Source organism: Passer montanus, unplaced genomic scaffold (genome assembly GCF_014805655.1).
Source record: "Passer montanus isolate IOZ18808 unplaced genomic scaffold, ASM1480565v1 scaffold127, whole genome shotgun sequence".
NCBI lineage: Eukaryota > Metazoa > Chordata > Aves > Passeriformes > Passeridae > Passer > Passer montanus.
Genome location: NW_024359499.1, coordinates 288,522 through 306,238, shown reverse-complemented (window position 1 = coordinate 306,238; position 17,717 = coordinate 288,522). Strand labels below are relative to the sequence as shown.

Genomic DNA, 17,717 nt, shown 5'->3' with positions numbered 1-17,717 from the left:
TTATCAGCAGACAATCCTTAGAGCTTCCCATCTGGGAAGGGAAGGATTCTGCCCTGTGCACCTGGCAGTACAGCTGGGCTGGGAGCCAGAGCTCAGCCCCTGGGCAGCCAGAGCCATCAGTGCATCAAGAGTTGTTCTTTGGATGGGAAGCTACTTGTGAGCTAAGCACAGGAAGCAGAGAAACACAGCCTCTTGTGGTGCAGAGGAAATACCCCTCAAAATGAGGCTGGAACCTTGTGTTTATCTCAGTCCAGCTGGCAGTGCCAAACTGTTCTGACCTGTCTCTCCACAGGGAGTCTCACCACAACTTTGGACACAAGAAGTGTAGCCCTGAAGGTCTCTGGAGCTGTCCCCTAGCACTCAGAAACATCCAGAAGTGAGAACATGGCCCTCACTCCAGAGCCTTACCTCTTCCTCAGCATCTTCCTGGAGTCCAGGAGTGTCTTCTTGAGCTCTGTTACAAGACAGGGGAAGCAACTTACAGTCACATACCCAGCACTGTGAAATGCACCTCCCCAAAGTAGATAATGCAGAATAGCCAGTGACAACAGGTCATTCTGCTGAGGTCTCTTCCTCTGGTGTTTTTTTCATGCTTTAACAAAAAACTGTCGTGAAACTTAGTCAGTTCTCACTGCCATGCTCATCCTTTGAGTGCCAGTGAAGTTTATCTCTCCCTAAAGGGCTTCCCTCTAGAGATCCACTATTGTCAGCCATGCTAACAAGTTTGATCCAGATGTGCTTAACATCCCCAAATCCCTTTTTCCTTTCCTAATGATTCCACCATCACTAATTAGAACAGCCCAAAACTGTCTAAAATCATCACTTTAGCAAAAGGTAAAGAGCAAGCAGACAGAGATGACAGAACATTAGAGGCTCATTAATCCTTCTCTTACTCCAATCTTTACAAGTTTGGGGTAGCAATAGCATGACAGACAGAGTTTCTCTCTGCCCTCCCCAATAATATAATATACATATAGGTCTTTAACTTACCATCGTGACAGACAGAGTATTTTTCTCTCTGCCCTCCCCAATAATATACATATAGATCTTTAACTTACCATCAGCAGCATGAACAGGAACATATTTTGCCTTCCTCTTAAAGCCAACTGATCATTTGTAAGAGAAAACAGAAGAAAAACAAACTATAGGATGAACAAGATTAGATTAACAGCAGTGAACCAATGAGCCATGAAACCACTGTATCTGTCACCAGTGCAAGAGGGAATCCCAGTTTGGATTTCCTTGTCAATCTGACATTTGCTCTCAGGAAACTCCATCTATAAAGGTGGTATTTATATTGCCATTGATTCTATGCTTGCTGGAGACTCCATACAGAGGAGGAGAGCATTGTTGCCCTACCAATTTTATGGTCTAAGCAATAGGAGGAAATATCAACATCTTGTTTTAGAGATGGGAAGCCAAGATGGAAATAACAACAGTAGATAGGTGCCTTCTAAACTTACTTGAAAGGCACAGAGGTGACATGGACACTTAGATATAATCCATCTTCTGCTCAAGTGGATTCCAAGAAGATCAGTTATATCTGACCCAGCAAGTGGCCATTTCTCTGCACTGACTATGACAGAAGCAGGAATGAGGTGCAGAGACAGCTGCAGAGGGATGGATCCCTCCCAAAGGGCTGATTCATTCAACACCATAAAGGAAGGACTGGGGCAGATCAGCACTAAATCAGGGTATCTGATTATGGACCAGTGCAGTGGGCACAATTCCACTTTCTTCTCCCTTGCCTTAAAGCTCACAATGTTAGGGAGCCACCAAAAGATCTCCAGTACCAAACCTTCACACCAAAATAGCCAGACAAAGTCCTGGACACCCAGCCCAGGGAACAGCACAGCCCCTGGCTGGGACCACGGGGGCCAGTGGAGCCCAGAGCTCCAGTCCTACCTTGGATGATCCTGAGGCCAGCAGAGCACGAGGCCTCTCCGTAGGCATTGACAGCACAGCAGCGATACAAATCACTGTCATCCAGAACCAGGCTCTTGATCTTCAAAGGGAGAGCACAGAAACTGCTCACAGAAAGGGCTGGGGTTCAGTTCACCTTCAGCTTCTCATAAAGCAGCTAATCAGTGGCACCTTAGAGGCTTCTCCTGTTCCCAGAAGGGCTCTAAAAAGCTTTGTTTGCTTATCTGTGTGTTATCTCAGAGCTGGGGATATGTAGAATCATGGAATACCCTGAGTTTGAAGGGACCCACAGGATCATCTAGTCCAGCTCCTGGACAGGACACTCCAACAATCCCACCCTGGGCATCCCTGGCAGTGCTGTACAAACACTCGTGGAGCTCTGGCAGCCTCAGGGCTGTGCCCATTCCCTGGGGAGCCTGGGCAGTGCCAGCACCCTCTGGGGAAGAACCTTTCCTGAAATCCAACCTGACCTGCCCTGACACAGCTCCAGCCCTTCCCTGGGTCCTGTCCCAGCTCACAGAGAGCAGAGACTGGGGCTGCCCCTCTGCTTCCCCTCATCCCACTGCAGGTTTTTCCTGTCCATTTCTCTCAGTTCCACAACTCCTTTCTGAAATATTTGATCTTTACCTGCAGAATGAATTCATTTGTAGCACTATTGAAGGACGTTTCATATTTGGCAGGATCATCCATTCCTTTCCGTGTACGTGACCATTTCACCTCAGGAGCTGGGACACCTTTGACCACAGCTCTGAAAATGGCATTTTTGCCTTTGAAAAGAGACAAGAATTTGGTTATTTAAGACAGGCTTGGATATGAGGACACTCAGGCCTGGCCCCTTTTCAAATAAAGAATGATCCCCAGAGTGAGTAATTTCTGTTATTTTATGTGGAAACATTCTTCAAAAATAACATCTTCTTTTGCACATCAATAATTCAGGTTTTGTGTGTATTCAGTCATAAAAGGCCTTTAAAATGTGGCATTACCCTGCCAGACGGGGCTGCTGACATCTCTGGCCATCACTGAAATCAGAAGCCTGACAGCAAGTTCAACCCAGACTTGCTTTTTACTCATGAAATGTCCAAATCCCTTCTCATCATACATATTCTCTATCAAATCCCACTGTGTCTCCAATCTTTAACTGGCACCACCTTGCACTCCAAACCCACCAGGCTCTGCTGTTTGAAGTGACAAGGGAGGGAGAAAAGAAGGGAGTTCCTCTCCTTCATCCCTGCTCCCCAGGAACCTGAGTACCAGCATCCCCACCACAGAAACCTCCAACAGCTCTCCCATGGCCCAGTAAAAACCTCCTCCAACAGGCTCCAAAACCACAGGGAACACTGGGAAACAATCAGAGACGTGACTTGTGTGGGTGAGTGGGAATAGAAATGGACGTGAGTTAGCCATGGAAACACCTCAGGGTGGAAATGACCACTCTCTATTATTTTTTAATACTCTTGGTCTTCAGGTGACCAACACTGTGCAAAGATTCTCCCTGTAAAGTCTGGCAATATTTCTCACACCTTTCTGCAGTCACCACCACCAAACTTATTTGATGGAACAAGTTCCTGCCAACAAATCCTTACCAAAAGACCTTTTCCAGCCTTTGAGATTGCAGTACTATCTCTCATTGAAGTCTGATTGCAGTTTGTTATCCCTGTATTACATTTTAGCCACTTTGGCTGCACTTTGCCATGCTTGCCATCTGTCACAGTCCACCCAGCCAGCAGAATCAGCTCAGCCACGCACTGAACACAGTGGGGTGATGATAGAATTAAAGGCCCTCGTGGTGCCTCTACACAGACACAGAACTGCAGTGACCAACCTGAATGCACAAAGAGCCTGCTGAAAATGAAGTAACTTGGAAAATTTACACAGGTGAAAATACAGACAGGTGAAAACTTAGCCAGGGGCCTTGGGTAGTGCATGAAACGTGCAGGTGGAGGAGGAGGAAGAGGGACAGGTTCCACTAGAGGCCACTGTGCTCCTTCATGAAACCTCAGTGGTTCCTGGAAATCCACAGGTGAGTGTGGAACACCGAAATCCAAGGTGCTGGTTCAGTCCTGGCAGGGAAGAGGAGCTACACGATGTTCTCAGGCCACTCCACACCAACAAAAAAAAAACAAAACCCAAAACAAAAGGACTCTCTGCAGGTGCAGAGAGACCTCTGGGAGGCTCTTGATTCCTGTTCTTGGCTCATCAGCTGCCTGCTCTGTGCTCTGTGCAAGATCCTTATGTTTTTCCTTACAGAATCATCACAGAACCATGGAATGGCCTGGGTAGGAGGGACCTCAAAGCTCATCCCATCCCACCCCCTGTCACGGGCAGGGACACCTTCCACTAGCCCAGAGTGCTCCAAGCCCCATCCAACCTGGCCTTGGACACTTCCAGGGATCCAGGGGCAGCCACAGCTGCTCTGGGCACCCTGTGCCAGGGCCTGCCCATCCTCATAGCCAAGAATTCCTTCCCAATATCCCACCTAACCCTGCCCTCTGGCAGTGGGAAGCCATTCTCCTTGTCCTGGCACTCCAGGCCCTTTTTCATCTCCCCTGGAGCCCTTTTAGGCACTGGAAGGCTGCTATAGCCTAAACAGCCTAAACAGCACCTCCAGGCAGCATATACTTCTTTAAAAGCAGCTGATTTTAGTGCTGAGCACAAATTCTTTCAACAGGAAAACAAAACAAAAAAAAAAAACCAACAGCTTTTTCATTGTGCTCAATCTTTTGCTGCAAAATTCTTACTGTGAGAGCTTCCTGCAGAATTCACCAGATTTGCTGTACACATAAAAAAAAAAAACCCAACAGCTTTTTCATTGTGCTTAATCTTTTGCTGCAAAATTCTTACTGTGAGAGCTTCCTGCAGAATTCACCAGATTTGCTGTACACATAAGAGCCAGATGTTGGTCTTGCATACACATAGTGACAACTCAGGAGACCTTTGTGAGTACTGATGGAATTGTCATCAGTGTAACAAAACTTCAGCCACACAATGCTTTTTTTTGTGGTCATGTCAAATCAGTTTTGAAACTCACTAGATGTAATCATGATAATTTTTTCATGTAGGTAGGACATGGAGTCAAACCCCCAAATCTGTGGCTTTGCCTGTTTATCAAATCTCACCTTCCTGCAGTGTCAAAGTGAGTGGTTTCTTCTCAAAATCAGGTGTACTGCATCCTTGTGGAACATCATTCACAAACTGAGTGACAACAACTCCTGGGATAGCAGATTTCTTGAAGATTTTTACTAGAAAATCAAGAAAAAATACATTCAATTTACATGTCTGTCCTTTAGAAAGAATCTCTCTCTCTGCATTGCCTCAGCAGAGCAATAACTGCTCCTGCCTAGCTCCTCTTGGACCACAAAGGTCCCACCTATTCCAGTGCCACAGGCTGTAAATGTGTCCCAAGGCTTGGGGACTAAGGTGTGGGATTTTGTGGTGGTGTTGGCAAAGTTGTGCCAAGTAAGAAATTCTGCAATCAAAGTCCTAATCCAGGACCACCTTGGCTCACATTGATGGCTTGGGCAGGGAGAGCTTTGGATCAGTTCTTGTTCCAAATACAAAATCTGGCATGGGTCAGTCCGTGCCATCTCCAAGCTAGAGAAGCAAGCAGGGGCTATTGCCAGGGGAATATTCCCCAGAACCATGTCTGTTCTCTCACCTGTCTGATTGCTGCTCATGATGCTTTGCTCAGCTTTCCGGGGTCAGCACAAACAGATTACAAGTTCTCCTTTGAAAAAGACAAATACCTTCATTATTTACAGTTTGCAAGGGAAAGGACAGACCTTAACACTGCTCCCTTTAGTGACAAGTTTGTCCTTCCTCACTTGCCACATCCTTGCAGCCAAGTAGAGGCAGACCTGCCAATCAGCCTGTCATGCCCAACACAACCTGGGTATGAGGATGATTAGCAGGGCTGAATGGAAAATGTACACATCCAGTGGCATCCCTCTGTGTCACCTGGCTTTCCTCTAAAGACCTCCTCTCGTGTTTCAGGCAAACATTCACCACATGGCACTCACGTGGTGGGTTCTGATGGATGGCAAGAGCAGTTGCTGAGAAGAAAACCACAGAGATGGATGTCTAAACTGGGGCATGGAGCAGAGGTACATCCTGATCTCATTTAGCTTGGTTAAATTAGCAACAGACCTGAGAGCAGACAAGAAGCCTTTAGAAGGGAATGGTGAAGTGTGAGCTTGGCATCAAGGAGTTATTGTTATGGATCATTCAGGGGACCTTCTGCCAAAGGAGTCTCTTTCCCTGTATTTTAAATTGGACAATGTGTAATGTAACACATCCCTGCCCTGCAGCAAGCTGGGAAAGCAGATTCTCTGTCATGTGAGAGATGCTCAGGAACTATAGAGTTACTGCAGCTCTGAAAGAGCAATTAGATTGGATTGCCTGTGGCATTAGTGCTGCTTATGCTCTGCACTCCTTCAGTCAACAGAAGGACACAGGAACATGCAACTTCCATCAGCTTTGAAAGGCACAGGGACTTTGGGAGCACACCTACACCAGACATTCATCCAGCTGAGCTCTGTCACCTGGCACCTGATGAAAACATACGGGTGACATCTCCTTGTCACACATTCACTCCAAGCTGCATTGTCTGGGTGAGAATTGGTTTCAGCTAAAGGTAAGAGACAACCTAGTGAGCAAAAATAATTTGTGCTGGATAAACCATGCCCAGGCCAAAGAGAGTGTCACTCACAGTACCTCTGGGTCAGCTTCTGAACCAAAATGTGTTTTGCCATTATTCAGCAGCTGCAAAGAGCCACAGATACCTCCCTACAAAAAATCACTGTCTCCATTTTGTCCTTACCACAAATCTTGTTTTGGGGCTCTGCACACACTATAAATCTCAGCAATAGCTGACATCCCTGTGAGCCTCCCTGGCCTCAGTGGAAATGCACTGAGACAACAGCACTGGGAAATGGGAGAGGGCTGTGTGAGCACCAGCCAAGCCCTCCCTCCTGTCCCGTCCTACCTGATCTGGATGTCCTCTGCTGCTCCCACCACAACAAGGAGTTTGCATTTCATCTGTATGCTGCTATTCTGGTACATCACACAGTTACTTCTGTAAAGCCTTGGGAGATGTCTTAGAACTTGGGAATGAAGGGAATGAGGAGCTTGTGGGAAGGAAAAGACACAAAACTGAACTGAAAAGAAGCTGATTCCAGGGCACCCTCTCCTGCCCCGGGCAGGGCATTGCACAGTGAATGGCTGAGATTTTTAGAGGCCCTTGATCACCCTCTTATGGATTTAATTTGTCCTCCACAGTACTGAACCGCATTAACAACAAACATAATCCCCTATTGCCTCTTGTATCTTCCTAAACATGTCACCACTCCTGGAGCTGGAATGCCTGATGCTTACAACACTCACCAAACAGGATGACCTGACACCAGCTTGCAGCAGCTTTCCCCTAAGCTCTGTTTATGTTACACTTGCAGTTATTCTTTGCTACTCCAGACTCCTTTCCTCCACGCTGGGAGAGGAGCAGCTACTCTGAAACAGCAACATGGTACAAACTCAGCTCCAAAGCCTTTCCTTACATCTCCAAATGTTTTATGTCAGAATGTTTCATTCTCAGCCTGGTGTGACAGTGGACATGTGTTACCATAACACAAACTGCTAAGAGAGGGCTAAATTCAAATCTAGTTTGGTAAAACCCCCAAATACTATCAATGTTTGCACAGGCAGTAACAGGTCCCATCTCTAAGTGGGCAACATGCACTATGTGCAGTATGTATAAACTGCTGACTTTACAGAGTCTTAAAGATTTAAGAAATTCACTTGGATTAAAAATAAGCTCCTGTGAGTCCTTAAACTCCTGTGAATTCCTGACTTCTGGAGAATGAGAAGGAAGCATGTTAATGCCACACATTGATTGCAGGGTTAAAATAACAGTGCTGGATATGAAGGGAACATTCCTTCAGTGTAATGAATCCAACCACGTTGCATTTTCCAGGGTCTTGTGTATTAAATAAGTACCAGAAAATAACACCCTGGTTGGCACAGAGTCACTAAAACCTACCCCTGCTTACTTTAAAAAAATTTACTCCCTTGTTACATGAATGATCATAGCTTTGTTCTGACTCCAGTTCAATCTAGAAAAAGAAATCACAGAATTTTTAAAATGAGACAGCAAAAGGCTTCCAAAAATTGTCATAGTGTAATTCATATCTTGACTCACAGGTGCTTGAACCATTGGTGTCCAAATGAGGATGATTTATTCAATGGAATAAATGCTTCCAAGAGGGAGTCACCCCTCCCCAGGTGAATGCTGCTAACACCCCCAGCACAACAGAATGACACTGGAAGCAGCTCAACACTCTCACTCCTCTGTAAAACACTACCCTGTCATGCATTAGCCTTGTTCAGGTATCCAGTTGGCCATTCCTCATTCCAGGCAGATGTCTGTCTGCTTTGCACCTGCAGGGACATCCCCACTGGAGACAGAGGCTTTGAGTGCAGAGCTGGAGCAAGCCCTTGGCTACTGACAACAATTTTAATGTCCCAAAATAAAGCAAGAAGCCTGGCAGCGTGGGAGGGTGCCCTTCATCCTGTGTGTTCATCAATCTGTCTGGATGAGACAGAGCAGGAGACCATTCCCTGTGACCCTGACTGGACACCAGTACTGGGGCCATAAATCAGCTGAGTGAATAAGCAAAACATTTGGGAGTCAGAGGATTTGTAAGTATTGGGGGTGTCACAGGGAGTTATTTACAGGCTTCAGACAGTGCAATACACAGACAAGATGTGACATAATTGCTGGCAGACTGGTGAGCAAAATTAGGCAAACCTGTAGGGAAGTGGCACGCAGTGAGTGGTTCATGGGGAGGGGATGGGTGCAGAGGCTCGGGGTGTGCCATGGGCATTGCACAAGCACAGACACAGTGGGGACAAAGCCATTAGCACAGACTTAAACCACTGATGGTAAAGTAATCAGCAACAGAGGCAGCATTTCTTTCATAGGGGCATATATCAAGGAATCTGCTGAGCTGGAAGGGACTCACAGGGACCATCCAACCCGGCACAGACACCCCAACAATCCCACCCTGGGCATCCCTGGCAGTGCTGTCCAAACACTCCTGGAGCTCTGGCAGCCTCGGGGCCGTGCCCATTCCCTGGGGAGCCTGGGCAGTGCCAGCACCCTCCCCTGACAAAGCTTTTCTCTTTCTAATTATCTTTGAATTTCTCTTTGTAAATCATGAAAATCAGGGTGGTCCTGACACAGAAAATGTTCTAAACAAAATACCAAATTGTTGTGAGCTCAGTCAAATTCTGGCTGTGCTTTACCCCAGAGATCCAGATACTCGGTGAGTATATTTCAACTAGAAGTTTTCTTTTAGCTTTGGGTTGGCTTTCTGTGATTTTTTGTTAACTTGAAGTAATATTTTGAGCTTGAGTCTTCCCATTTCAGATGAATTTTCAAGGAAAATTTCAAATTATTTGGTTAGAACCACAGAACTGAAGGCCAATAAACTGCAGAAGGAAACTTCGTTAAAACTTCTGAGCAGGTCACAGCGGGAATGTCACAAGCTCTCCAGTGATGAATGGAGGTCTTGTGCAGAGTGGGGAGGAATGCCCAAGGATCAGATTTTGTGTGACTTATCCTTTGGTAAATCTATACCTGACCTGATCTTCTCCTCTGCCCCAGGGATTATGAACACGACCTAAGTGCTTGCTCAGGATCCACAGAAACACAAACTAGATACCCTGCACCCATTTATGTATGAAAGTGGCACTGATACCAAAGGCCAAGAGGAGGCACACACCATCCCTATTTTCTAAGGGAGCAAAAGCCATTAAGCCCCACCAGTGAGCAGGAGAGTGAATCCATGTCCCTTTGGAGCAGCAGGGATGGGATGGCAGCAAGAGAACTGGTCAGTCTGTGCCTCTCCATGGCCACAACACTCCCATCGACTTTTCATAACAGAAACAGACTTTGATGCAGGCAATGGATTTACAGCAAGTATCACAGAGCCAACACAACAGTGTCTCACTGCCAGGAAGGAAAGATAACATATCCCTACTCACTGTTCAGGATGAAAACCCGTAGGAACCCCAGTGTACCTGTGCCACAAGTCCCCTGCCAGCTCCAAGAGGCAATGACAGCAGATCTTCAACAGCCTGGCATCTTCCCAGGGAAATCCAGGGAAATCAGTGTACCCTGCAGGAGCCAAACACCACAGGACCCCACTACTCCCAGAATGTTTACAACCATTTCCAGACCTACTGCAACACAAACCCACATTCAGTGTGACAACAAAGGTGTCACTTCCCAGTCCCAGCTCTGCATCACCCCCACAATCAGTGGCGACATGGCAAAACTCACCGCTCTACAGGTTGAGCTTCTGGGAGGATCCTCTGGAAGTCACTCTGCGTCTCCAGACCCACAGTGCCTTTGTTCACTCAGAGCACAGAGCTCTTCATAGCTGTCCAGTGGGTCCCCTGGTCCAGATATCAGTGACCTGTGGGAAGGAAGATAAGCCCCTTATCCATCTGGTGTAAATGTCACTAAATGACAAAAGAAACAGCAAACTGTTGTCCCCCTCACGCCTCTCCAGTCTTGCAGAAGGTGAGGCTGTGCCCAGGAGCTGTTGGGTGTCTCCACACTGAGCTGGAGCAGCTCTGGGGGCTCATTATAGCCCCACAGTCCCCCAGCCCAGGGGAGGTGCCCTGGAGCCCTTGGCAAGGCCGGCCACGGCCAGGGCCAGCCTGCCCAGATGCGACCATCAGTCAAGGCCACGCTGCATCTCCAGTGCAAGCCCTTGGGCCTCAGAGAAGGACAAACACTTGTGCAGATCCAAGGAAAGGACAGGCTGTACACCACGTTGTGTAGGCCACACCAGCAAATGGGTGTGTCCTACTCAGAAGCCATGAGTCCTTATGAGATACCACAATTCTTTAGCAGAGAAGTAAAACCAGTGAATTATTGCATCCGTGGTGGGTCAACCATGCCTGGGCTTGGCCCTCAGCAGAAGAGCTCCTCGGTCTGTGCTATTCCAAGAGGCCTGAAAGAAATCCAGTTGCTTTAGAATAGCTCCACTGCTACAGCCAAAAGACACACCTCAGTTTGCTCCTTTCCTTCCAATACAGACACAGGCTGATTCCTTTCCCATGAGCAGCAAACAAGGCCACTTATTCCACCAGTGGAAGGTTCCCTGCCCATGGCAGGGAATTTGAATTAGATGGTTTTAAAGTTCTCTTCCAACCCAAAGCACTATGGGATCTCTGATTTCCACAGACAGGTACCTAGATATACAAGTTCAGTACATTGTGACCTCAAATCTTTTGCTTCTTGTCTGCCCTTGAAGACCTTGTAAACCTTCCTTCCTCTGCTCAGAAAGCTCCCCTAAAGCAGAGGGGCTTTTGCTTAGTCCCTGATGTTCACAGAGATGGCCAGTGTGGGACTGCAAGTTCCCTTCTCCCCGAAGCTCGACCTGCAGGCAACAAAACCTGACTGGCCTGAAGGCTGCTTTCACTCACTTCAGCCTGAGAGCCCACAGTCGTTGCTTTCCTTTGCTTGGGGTGAACAAATTCATACTAAATCTCATGTTCAATTGGAGAGGAACGGCTGGCTCCAGAAGGTAGCAAGAGAAATGTTTTTACTGTGATTGCCATGGTTCACAGGCTGTCTGTGCTGGCAGAACCAGAAGAAGGCTTTCCTATGAGAAGATGATAATTTTAAAATCAGGCTAATGGGAAGGGAACACACAGAAAACCCTCGGTGCCACAGCTTAGACTCCTGTCAGATTGCATCAAGACCTAAGAACCACAAAGAGCATCATTTCTACTAGCCTGAGAAAGAAGATTCTCACCCAGGTATCAAAAATTTCTCCCTTGCAGGGCTGGGAATCACCATGTCAACCAACAATTTAAAAGATAAATGTGAAAATTAAATTCTGTAGTAATTTTCTTTATTCCTTCTTTCTTTTCGACCATTGTTGCTGGTCAAAAAGAAAGAAGGAATAAAGTGTTTAAAGTTTCACAGTTCATGAGAAAAGCATGTCAACAGAGGAAAATGGAATTGCTCAAACTGATGCCTGGGCTAAGATCCTTCCTGCTACCTTTGCAGTGACATAAAAGTAGAAGCAGTTACAAAGTGAAATATAAACCATTTGAAAGTTGACAAGCCAAGAAAATAAGACAACAAGGATCTGGGAAATCTGAACTGCTACTGGAAAATCCTCTCAGTAGCAGCCACTGTTTTCTAGCAATGTGGGACTCCCACAGCATTTTCAGCTGCTTTGGACAATGACCATCCCGAAGATGCTCCCTCAGACACCAGTCCTGCTGGTTCAGGACAGCAGTTTGTGGCTTTGCTGACTGGATGCTGCACCTTTAATAAACCCCATTGCCAGAGATGTCTCAGAGAGAGCAGCACTTTGGGTAAGGCCTAGGAATGCTCCCACAGGAAGCATTTCCCTGCGCCCACTGAAACCTGAATTCAGCTCTCCTCAGCTGCTGCAGAAGCAGAGTTATCCCAGAGGCCTGAGCTACCCAGGGCCACAGGGATTTCTGCTGTTCCTCTTCGCATGTGCTCTCCCTTTCCAGGCATTTGCTCCCCACAGAAAAGTGCCAGTGGTATTGAGTCTCCAATCACATTTAGCTGTTGGGTCTCAACTGAGGAATTCCTAATTAGACAGACAGTGGGGCCTAACAGGTCTAACAAGACCCTGGAGATCCACAACTGCTCCTGTTCCACTGATCTCACAAATCTGATCGTGCTTTGCCTCATTTCCAGCCCTGGTTTTACAGTTTTCGTGGGGCCTCTCCTCCAGGGGGACTGATAATTTAAAACCATCTGCAACAGAGCAACCTCCTCCAAGAGCTTGACCTTCTTCCATTTCAGCTTGTTTTCCACCCGCCCACCCAAGGCCCTGTTAACCCCTGTGTGCCAGGGCTGAGCCACCAAGTGCCACTGGGAGCCTGCAGAATGTCACAGCGAGGCTGGGATGCTCAGTGGGCACTGCTTTCCCTGCAGAGGGAACACGTTTTTCCCTAAAAGTGAGGCCATTCACCTAAGGTGAAGAAATGTCCAGAGGCAATAGCTGAAGGACAGTTATTTCAGATTGAATTTAAAACTCTTATTTAACTGGAAACAAGACTCTTCCAACATTCTGTTTTCCCTGTAATTCCCTTCTTGGAATATTGGTGTCAAGTCTTCCGACTCTGACCACTGACAACTGGCACAGCTCTTCCTACAGACTTTGGCACCCACATGGCTCAGAAAGGGCAGGAACTCAGGAAACCAAGACCTGGTAGGTCCAAAATCCTGTCTGGATTTTCAGTCCATAATGAAATGACCAAGATCAAAAACCAGGCCAAGATGCCCCATTTCCCTGCAGTCTGGTGGACAGTCCTGACTGCTCTAAGAGTGGAAGTGGTGGCAGGGAGGCTTCTTTGGGGCAGAAATATTCACATATGAGATGAGTGAAGATGTGCAAAGCTCAGTGGTCGTGTTCCAAGTCCATCTTGACATAACAGCAATGAGAATCCCATAAAAACTATACAAGAAAAGGGGCATGGAATATGGAATAAAGGCCCACATTCAGTGAAGATTACAGGTACCTGCAGCTCTCCAAGCACCCAGCACACTACACCACATCAGGTGAGTCTGGCAGTGCTGGTCATGCTGGTCATGTGTGAGCACAGGGACATGACATTGTGTGCTCAGATCAGGCCAGGGGCCAGCTGGGTGACAGAAGAGCATTTTGGTTTTCCCAGGAGAATATCCTGCAGCAGGTGAGGAACAGTCACACCAATCATGTGAGTGCCCCAGTGAGTCTTCCATACCCACAGCATTGGAATTTAAGTAAATGTGATGTTCCAGTTACTGGGTATTTGCTGCTCTTTTCCGTGGGAGTTGCTCATTCCCATTGCAGTCCCTCAACACCAGTTCATCCACGGTGCAGAGTCCAGAAGAAATTGAAGGGACTTGTTTCAAGCTTGAGCCTGGGGTGACATTCCCTCCCCACCTGAGGTGCCAGTGTGTCCCTCTGTCACCTGCAAGCTGAGGGCTGCTGTCACTGGGCACACAGAGCCAGGGTCAGGCCCACTGCAGTCCACTGAACCTTCACACAATACAAGGAGATCAGAACCAAGGGAAAGAATGCAAGAGGCACCAGTGCTCTGCTTTCACAGCGCAGATCAGCTCCCTCATTCCCACACTACAGAGAATTCCTTCTGTTCTCTTGCTCAGTTCTCTTCTCACTGGTTCAGTGTTTGCATCCATGACTGACCGAAGGGGTTTGCTAGCAGTCTAGGATTTAGTTGGAGCCTGGCTGCCTATTAACCCAACATTCCCACTTTTTCCAGTAATAGCTGCTCCCATGACTATCTTCCTTGCATGTTCCAATCCTGGGGCTGGATTTACTTACCATTTTCATCCACAAAACAAAATAGTGGGCAACAGACACTTAATAAAGACTCACCAAAGATGTGATTAAACATCAGCTTATTACCAGACATATCCCTCCACCTGGATTTCCACCCCCTTTGAGACACAGAAGAGAACAAGGGTTTAAGCCCCTCTGGGCTTTAATGAATGCAGAGAACAAGGGGTGCCTGTACAACTTCCATCTGAGCTTACATGGCCCTTGGGTTTTGCTAAATGTCGCTCTCCAGCTAAAATGAATTCTGTGTGTTGGGAGCACTTCCCAGACACAACCCCTCAGGCAGTCATAGGGTTAACAAAGCTCACTGCATGCAGCATATTAAACAATAAAATGCAACCAGGGATTGAAGGCTTTATCTCTGTCCCCCTCTCTGCCTCAAACCAGAGGCACAGCAGACTCCCCAGCTCTGAGTTCTTTATATTACAGGATTTATTGTGCCCCAGCCTGCAAGTGGCAACAGGCGAAACAAGCCCCATCCTGGCCTGACCAGCTGTTTTAATGTTGCATTCCCTGATGTGCTGGGAAGTTTCACACTGAAATAAATGGTAAGAAATTCTCTCTGGAACCTCAAGAGGCCACAGCATGTGCTATCTTCCTGTTGTCTATGTGGGACACCAGAATTAATCTCAACACTGTCCTGTCAGTGCATGACCTGTGCTGGCACCAGTGCATGTCTGGCACCTACAGAGGTGCCAGGACACTCACATTTCTGGGAATGCTGCCCCATTCCTTCTGAAGTTTGTTCACTGTCACACTCTCTCTTTATCCAGCACTAAAATATCAGAATAAAATAAGTGCCATCTTAAGCCAGAAAATTGTAAGATCGTATTTACAAGAAAATAGACATGTACTAAATGAACCAGCCCAACCTTCTAGAACTAAAAAATGAAGTCATCTTTATAGATAAAAAGCTAATATTACAAAAAGAAAGAAGAAGCCAAGAAATTACTAACAGACATAAGGGTGTCAACCTGAGTAAACTAATGCAACATTTACCAATTAGTTTAAGAAAGAGATGTGTGCTTGCCTTGTAAACAAAGTCAAACTACCGATCAAAAGATGCATAGACACAACAGAAGTACCAATTAAACAATACTTGACTGTACAAACCAAGATAAGAAGTAAATATAAACAATGTTTAGAAGCACAATAAACAACTTTTACTTAATTCACATTGAATCGTACCAAGTCCTTTGTCTTCTCTCCTCAGAAAATTATGCCAGCATCCAATGGAGAAATAATCAAAATCACAGAATTATAAAATCACAGAATGGTTTGGGTTGGAAGGGACCTTAAAGCTCAGCTCGTTCCACTCCCCACCAAGGGAAGAACATCAGGTTGCTTAGACCTCCCTTCAGAAAATGGAAATATAGGGGAAAAAAACCCCAGAAATACAGAAAAACATGGAAATGGAGAAAAACAGAAAGAGAGCGCATCTGTCTCCTTTCATCCCCACTTGTTCTATGAATCCTGTGGTTTCACAGAAGGGTCACTGAGCTCTCCTTTCTGCAGGAATGAACCTCCCAGGGTGTGTACCTCTACAGGGTCTGTCCCTGTGTGGGGCCTGTCCTTGTGTGGGGTCTGTCCCAGGGCAGGGTCTGTCCCTCCTCAGGGTCTGTCCCTGTGCAGGGTCTGTCCCTGTGCGCGGTCTGTCTCCCCGCAGGGTCTGTGCCTCCTCAGGGACTGCCCCAGTTCAGGGTCTGTCTCCCCTCAGGGTCTGTCCCAGTGCAGGGTCTGTCCTTCCTCAGGGTCTGTCCCTGTGCGCGGTCTGTCTCCCCGCAGGGTCTGTGCCTCCTCAGGGACTGTCCCAGTTCAGGGTCTGTCCCTGTGCGCGGTCTGTCTCCCCGCAGGGTCTGTGCCTCCTCAGGGACTGCCCCAGTTCAGGGTCTGTCTCCCCTCAGGGTCTGTCCCAGTGCAGGGTCTGTCCCCTCGCAGGGTCTGTCCCAGTTCAGGGTCTGCCCCTGTGTGGGGCCTGTCCTTGTGCGGGGTCTGTCTCCCCTCAGGGTCTGTCTCCCCTCAGGGTCTGTCCCAGTGCAGGGTCTGTCCCTCTGCGGGGTCTGTCCCCTCGCAGGGTCTGTCCCCGAGGGGTGTCACCCACCTCCCCTGCCCTGTGAAGGCGATCACACGGAGCTCAAACGCAGCACGGCTCGCACAAACACGGCTCCGTGTCCGGAGCAGGTGTCCAGCACTCACCTGCGGTTCTCAGCCCGGGTGTCCCCTCCAGCCGCGGGCTGTCCCCTCTAGCCGAGTGCTGTCCTCTCCAGCCGAGTGCTGTCCTCTCCAGCCGAGTGCTGTCCTCTCCAGCCGCGTGCTGTCCCCTCCAGCCGCGTGCTGTGGCAGCCGCAGCCGCACCAGGGCCGGGCCGGCTCCGTGCGGTCCCTCGGGCCGGGCCGGGCCGGAGCTCCGCAGTCCGTCCGGCGGTGCCGCCTCCCTCCGCCGCTGTCCCGGCGCGGTGTCGCCGCGGGCGGGGCCGCCTGTCACAGGGCTGTTAGCTTCCGAGACATCCAGAGGATTGGGATTTTTATGGGCACCCGGGCACCTGCCTCCTATTCGTTATTATTTCAGTCCATTCCAGTAATGGTGCTGAGCAAATTTGAGATGAACATAATTCTTCAGCATTTCACAAGTCAGTGGGATGGTGCTTTGTCTGTGGATTGTGTTTCCTCTTCGCAGCAACTTGTTACAAACTTTGACACAACTGAAGAGCTCTCAATGTTTTAAAGGGAACCGGAGTTCAGCTGGTTTGAATCCCATTCCAGGAATAAGTAGGGTCCTTAACAGAACAGATAAATTGAATTTCAGATAAAAGTGAGTGGCCAAGCATGGTTAAAGGTGAGGCTTCTTCACATACACTCTTTTTAAAAAAATAACTCCTTGAAAAGTCAGATTTATAAGGGATGGACAGACCCCTTCAGAGCAGCAGTTCACAGTGTTAATGTGAATTTATCTCACAGTGTTAATGTGAACTTGTAGTGTACACTGACCAGTCTGAGACTGCACTCCTGTTACACAGCCAAGGGCAGCTGCTGTTACCTACAGTCCTTCATGCACCTTTGGATAAAAACAGCTTTAACAGGGAATTAGGCACAAAAAGGTCAGGGTGGAAATGGAGATCAGACACCTCAGCAAACTTGTAGTAGTACTAATTCTCTGCTGTGAGAATTTATCCAGAGTCACCTGGAGTGATGGAGATAAGTCTTGAGAAAAACCAGACAGACACTCAAAGTAAAAGACCCCAGGCAGGGAATGAAGAGGTTATAGGCACAGTTTCCTCAGCTTGCAGAGGGCAGTGGGCACCCAAGGGTCACCCAAAGGGCTGCAGGTTGCAGATATTCCAGGTGTTTCCTTGCCCCCATTGCCCATCTCAGGGACAGCCACATACTGGGGGAATGC

The 17,717-nt window shown here is 47.8% G+C and overlaps 1 protein-coding gene across 4 annotated transcripts in view; it reads right to left on the bottom strand.

Annotated features, from left to right (window-relative positions):
- IGFN1 (immunoglobulin like and fibronectin type III domain containing 1) overlaps positions 1–16,835 on the bottom strand; it is a 38,226-nt gene extending 21,391 nt beyond the window's left edge. Inside the window, exons 1-9 of one of the 4 annotated variants that reach the window (XM_039698495.1) lie at positions 16,518–16,835; positions 10,259–10,394; positions 9,997–10,093; positions 5,579–5,647; positions 5,040–5,162; positions 2,551–2,690; positions 1,906–2,005; positions 1,059–1,106; positions 409–454 (exon numbers count right to left, since the gene is read on the bottom strand). In XM_039698495.1, coding sequence (XP_039554429.1) covers positions 409–454; positions 1,059–1,106; positions 1,906–2,005; positions 2,551–2,690; positions 5,040–5,162; positions 5,579–5,597 — 476 coding nt within the window. In that variant the 5' untranslated portion in view covers positions 5,598–5,647; positions 9,997–10,093; positions 10,259–10,394; positions 16,518–16,835. The remainder of the gene's footprint in view (positions 1–408; positions 455–1,058; positions 1,107–1,905; positions 2,006–2,550; positions 2,691–5,039; positions 5,163–5,578; positions 5,648–9,996; positions 10,094–10,258; positions 10,395–16,517) is intronic. The other 3 variants (XM_039698492.1, XM_039698496.1, XM_039698497.1) reach the window with 3 other exon arrangements.
- Positions 16,836–17,717: the final 882 nt, after the last annotated feature.